The sequence below is a fragment of the Diaphorina citri genome, unplaced genomic scaffold (assembly GCF_000475195.1).
Source record: "Diaphorina citri unplaced genomic scaffold, Diaci psyllid genome assembly version 1.1 scaffold4897, whole genome shotgun sequence".
In the NCBI taxonomy this organism is placed as follows: Eukaryota; Metazoa; Arthropoda; class Insecta; order Hemiptera; family Psyllidae; genus Diaphorina; species Diaphorina citri.
In genome coordinates, this window is record NW_007382282.1 from 1 (window position 1) to 6,124 (window position 6,124).

Below are 6,124 nucleotides of genomic sequence, written 5' to 3' on the forward strand. Positions count from 1 at the left end.
ACTAGGACTTCAAGTAAGTAAAGTACCTAGCTCTGTTCATGGTATTTGTGGTGCAACCAGCCCTGTCAAAGGGAAGGTAGATTTCAAATTTTTCTCAAGATTTGATAAAAGTGTGAACTTTGCTGTCAAAGCATTAGTTGTGAACAAGATAGCAGATAATTTGCCTACTCAGCCTGTGAGTGCTGCTGCTCTTGTACATCTCAAAAATATTATCCTCTCAGATGATGACTTCAATGTACCCAAACCTGTGGTAGGTATTCTTGGTGCCTCAATGTTCTCTCTCTTATTAGAACCAGGTAAAATAATGGGTCCTCCAGATACTCCAGTAGCTATCAATACTCTGTTAGGATACACTATCCTCGGTGGTAGTGCTAGTGTGTCACGTGATAATATTAGGGAAAATAATTTCTTCTGTGGAATTCATAACTCTGTGGTGGTAGATACATTAGAATCTCAAGTGCAAAAGTTTATGGACATTGAAGATGTCCCCTCTACTTCTATGATGAAACAAGAGGACATTGATTGTGAGGCAATGTTCAAACAAACATTCAGTCGTGGTGCTGATGGTAGATTTATGGTAACTCTGCCATTCAAGGAAAATCCTGAGGTACTAGGTGAGTCCTATGATATTGTGAAAAAAAGGTACTTTTCTCTAGAGAAGAAGTTATTGAAATCAGATCAGGACTTGCATGCTCAGTACACTGACGTTATGCAAGAGTTTCTAGATAAGGGTTACATGACTCTGATTGAAGATGATGATTCTCAGGAGGGGTATTATATTCCACAGCATTGTGTTGTCAAACAGGATCGCGCTTCCTTCAAACTTCGTCCTGTATTTGACGCTAGTTGTGCAACAACCTCAGGCAAGTCTCTGAACGATATTTTACATACAGGTCCAAAACTGTATAACGAGTTGCTTACCATCCTATTGTCGTTCAGATTGTTCGAAGTAGCATTTACCACAGACATTAAGAAAATGTATCTACAAATATTGGTTCATCCAGACCATCGTAAGTACCAAAAGATTGTTTTCAGACCAACTCCAGGTGAACCTCTTCGTTCCTTTGCTCTGAACACCGTGACATTTGGTCTTACTCCCTCCCCGTTCTTGGCGCTTCGTTGTGTACAAGAACTCACGAAACAGGAAGCTCAAAACTTCCCCCTGGCATGTGAACGAGTAAAAAATGATAGCTACATGGATGATGTGTGCTCCTCCGTACCTAGTGAGGAGATAGCGTTGCAAACACAGCAACAACTTACAGGTATGTTCAAATCAGCTGGGTTTGAGCTGTCCAAATGGGCTTCTAACTCGAAGTCTCTATTGTGTAATATTCCTGATGAAAATCAGCTGGAAACTTGTGTCCAGTGGAATAGTGACTCGTCATTGAAAGTATTAGGGCTGCAGTGGCACCCTGTCGATGATGTATTTATATTTCAAGTGAATGTGTCAGAAAGACCGTGCACAAAGCGTAACGTATTAAAGCTCACAGCTAGCATATTCGATGTGTTGGGACTTGTCGCTCCGGTCACCCTGTATGCGAAACTTTTCATTAAAAGATTGTGGGTTCTCAAGTTGGATTGGGACACTTCCCCTCCACCAGAATTACAGGAATTATGGAATACGTTTCAGACCGAGCTCCCGCTACTCTCAGGTATGTCCTTCCCTAGGCATATTGGTGTCGACCTAGTCAGTGATGTTGTGTTGGTAGGTTTCGGTGATGCTAGTGAGAAAGCTTATGCTTGCGCTGTGTATGCTAGAGTTCAGTCACAACAAGGTGACATCTCAGTCAATCTTATTTGTGCCAAGTCAAAAGTAAGTCCACTCAAGTCCTTGTCCATACCAAGACTTGAGCTCTGTGCCGCTCTATTACTCTCCAAAGTCATGAGACTATGTTTAGATACCTATCAGTCTCGTGTAAAAATCCGTGAGTATTACTGTCTATCTGACTCGAAAGTGACAATCGATTGGGTTCGATCCCCAGCATGTAGATGGAATACTTTCGTAGCCAACCGTGTGGCTAAAATACAGGAGAATGTGGGGAGCGAATGTTTCCATCATGTGGCAGGTACAGAGAACATAAGTGATTGTGCTTCAAGAGGAATGACACCTAGTCAGTTCTTAGAACATCCCTTGTGGAAAACAGGTCCAGAGTGGTTAACTAAACCAGTCAACTCTTGGCCGCTTGATCAAGACACGTCTAGTGTCAGTGACGAAATAGACATTGAGGAGAAAAAACATTTATTTGTGTTAGTGGAGCCACAAGAGTCCAACGTGCTCTTAACTCTGGCTCAGAAACTCTCCTCTTGGTCCAAGTTATTACATACAGTGGTTTATATTCTACGCGCATTGAAAATATTACCCCGACGTGATAGTCTTATCATACTAGCTTCTGATCTGCAGGCAGCTGAGGTGAGAGTTCTGAAGGCCGTTCAACAGGAGTGTTTCTCTGGGGAGATCGAGAACATCTCGCACGGTAGGTTGTGTTCCCCTCAGTATCAGAAGTTAAATCCATTCATTCACAATGGATTAGTGAAAGTTGGAGGTAGGCTCAGTCACTCCTCCCTAGGTTATGATCAAAAGCATCCTGTGCTATTACCTAGCAAGCATCATGTCACAACTCTCATTATAGACTACTATCATAAGTTGAACCTGCACACAGGTCCACATCTATTGTTGAGTCTACTTAGACAAAAATACTGGATAGTAGGTGCTCGTAATGTGGTACGTCAAAGAGTACGTCAGTGTAATCATTGTTTTAGAATGAAGCCTCTAGCTTCAAGTGCATTAATGGGTGAATTACCCGCGTGTCGTGTCAATGAGTCGAAACCGTTCGTACATACAGGTACAGACTTCACAGGAAGTGTTCTCATCACTCTGGGTAAGAGAAGAGGTGTAGTGTCACAGAAAGCTTATATCTGTATATTCATCTGTCTGACAACAAAAGCAATTCATCTAGAATTGGCGTCAGACCTCTCTACTGAAGCCTTCTTGGCCGCCTTCAAAAGGTTCTTATCCAGACGTGGAGCAGTGTCAGTTATGTATTCTGATAATGGTAAGAATTACATAGGTGCCAGTAACCAACTGGATGATATCTACAGGGTTCTCCAGTCTCAATCCTTCAACCAAGCTCTAGGTGAAGAGTTGGCACGTCGGCGTATCCAGTGGTCATTCTTGCCACCTCTAAGTCCTCACATGGGAGGAATTTGGGAAGGTAATATCAGAATGGTCAAACAACACTTGCTCAAGGTAATCGGTTCTCAAATCTTAACATTCGAGGAAATGTATACTGTGCTTACTCAAGTAGAAGCGTTGCTTAACTCAAGACCTCTTTGTCCTCTGAGTGCAGACCCCAATGATGTTCAGGTGTTAACCCCTGCTCATTTCATTCATGCTAATCCTTTGCAGGAACTACCTGCGGTGAGTACGCTGTCTACTCCTGAGAATAGACTTACACGATTTCAGTTACTCGACAAACTAGTGCAAACTTATTGGAAAAGGTGGAGTGCAGAGTATCTGAATAATCTTCAGTTACGTGTCAAGTGGAATACACCTCAGAATCCTATACGGGTGGGTCAGGTTGTTGTCGTCAAGAGTGACTTGACACCCCCATTGCATTGGCCTCTAGGTTTGGTCACTAGTGTATCTCCTGGTAGAGATGGGGTTGTACGTGTAGTGCAAGTACGCACTAATACAGGGTCTTACACAAGACCTGTGACAAAGTTGTGTCCTCTCCCATCTCAGTAATCATAGTACCTCGGTACTTCTTTGTGTTGGTGTTGGTTGTAAATACGTTCTTATTGCAGTTTTTTAAACTACTTGGTGATGGTTTATATTCTTTCTTTTTTTTTAACATTTTGTGGTTGTTTTTTCTTTGCTATTTTTGCAATTTGTGCTCTACCGTCTTAGGGGGCGAACTCAAAGCAATGTGTTGTCTTGAAAGTTGGCTCTTTCAAGGTGGGGAGTATGTTAACGCCATACCTAATGGGTTAACCTGTATAGAACCCTCAAGGGTTAAATAACATATGATCAGGCATTCAGTTTAGTCGCAACGCGTTAACTTTTGATTCTTACATGCTAGCCTATCGGCTACCCTGTACTGGTGTAAAAATAATAAAATTTGGTAGTCTTCTCATTGAGCTTAACAGTGACACATCTTGGTGTACGTGTGTACTTTTCCCTTCTCGCTCGCGGTACGGCTCCAACTAGGAGATTTGATTCTCACAACTAGTGAATTTTCTTGTACGCGATTTGTGAATATTAGTACAATTGTGAAAGCGTCTAGCTTTAAATTTATCGCTCCTTAATCTCGTCTAACTAAGACAAGTGTTGTGATTTTTACTGAGTGCCTGTGACTTTTACTTCTTGTAAATTTATTGGATTAATTTGGATTACCTACCTACCTACATCTCTTCAAATCTGAATCAAAGCGAATCTTGGAACTCAAAGCGGCAGTTTCTCTAGACAATGTTCAGGGTCTCATACCTACAGCCCGGTAACCTCTTTCCTTTAGATTTATCCTTAGGGTTGTATGTATGTGGGGGGTTAGATGGGGGCGAGTTTTCTTGTTAGTATGATGCCAGCTGCAGATTCTATTCAAGGTAAGGACCTGTGTCACATACGTTTCTGTTCGGTGTTTTACAGCGCCTGTGGTGATACAGTCCGCTTATTTTCTATTCTTATACAATTTGCTCTTGGGATATATATGTAAAACCAAACACATATGTTGGTGTATTTTTATCCACTTGTGTACGTATGTGTGTCAAGGAAAAGGAGAAGGAAGAGGAGAAGAAGAATATACATATGTGTCTAGGGTAAAAGGGAGAGAAGAAAAAGGAAGAGGAAGAGGAGGAGGTACAAGAAGGAGAAACAGAAAGACCAAGTATGTATGTCTAATGGAAATGGAGGAGAAGGTGGAGGAGAAGAAGAAAAACGACGGGGAAGAAGAAAAAAAAGAGAGAGGACTATGTGACTAAGGGGAGGAGGAGGAGGAAAAGAAAGATGAGACAAAGAATATTTGTGTCCAAAAGAGAGAGGAGAAAAGAAGAAGGAGAAGAAGCAAAGGAAGAGTAATGCAATGTGACGAAGATTTTTTTCTGTGACATGGTTGAAGAAGACTAGGAGACATAAAGAAAGAAAAAAGAAGAAGAAGAAGAAGGAGGAGCACGAGGAGGAGGACGAGAATAAGAAGAAGGAGGAGCACGAGGAGGAGAAGAAGAAGGAGAAGAAGGAGGAGGAGGGAATAAAGTAAGAAAGAAGGAAAAAGGATACTGTCCAGAGCTTTTGAATTGCATCCAAGGAAGAAAGGTCACTTTTGAAACGTCACATCGAATTTGAAATGTTTTCTTCTTCTTCTTCTCCCTCTTCTTTATATTCTCCTCCTCCTTCTTTTCTCCTCCTCTTTCTTCTTCTTCATACTCTTCAAAAAAAGAAAGTAATACAATGTAATACATCTACAGGTACGTCTATAGTTCTATACCTATACCGATGTACCTAATATCTACCATCTACCAACCTACCTAACTTCAATCTCTGTATAGGTACTAGGTAGTACTAATAAATTTTGACCCCCTCCACTTTTCTCTCTCTCTCTCTCTCCCATCCCTAATATCACCGTCTCCTCTCCTCTCTCCCCTCCCTCCATCATATCAGTCAGCTAGGGTTGCCAACCTTTTTCCGCCTTTATACGGGACAAATCGGAAAAATATTACGCCCTTTATCTTCGCTCCATTTTACACCCATTTTGATCGGAAAGTATTAATAGTATTTTTTTTTTTTTTTTTTAAAAAAAAAGAGGTTTGACAGAGGGAACTGAACTCTATTCTTCACGTCCCGAAATCGAAGACGAGAAGAATACAGCATACGGAAGAAGCCACCGTTCCGAGAAAACGAACATTATCCATCACGGATTAAATCCGCCCCGGCGGAATCGCGAACCCGCGCCTAGGCCTTACAGAGCAAGACCACTACCACTAAGACTAACGGCTGACTAAGTAATAGTACAACACAGGGTACCCCTACCATCTACCCTACCTATCACCTATCATGATAAATTACTTTTGAAAAACTTAACTAGAAGGGGATTCCCCCCTCTCCGTCTTATTTATTTTGTTGATCTCCTTTATC

At 41.6% G+C, this 6,124-nt stretch overlaps 1 protein-coding gene across 1 annotated transcript in view; it reads left to right on the top strand.

Annotated features, from left to right (window-relative positions):
- Positions 1-111: 111 nt before the first annotated feature.
- Positions 112-6,124, top strand: part of LOC103521279 — a gene marked incomplete at both ends in the record, with an annotated part of 9,044 nt that continues 3,031 nt past the window's right edge. The window contains one exon of the mRNA XM_008486388.1: positions 112-3,675. Within this exon, the coding sequence (XP_008484610.1) occupies positions 112-3,675 (3,564 nt within the window). The remainder of the gene's footprint in view (positions 3,676-6,124) is intronic.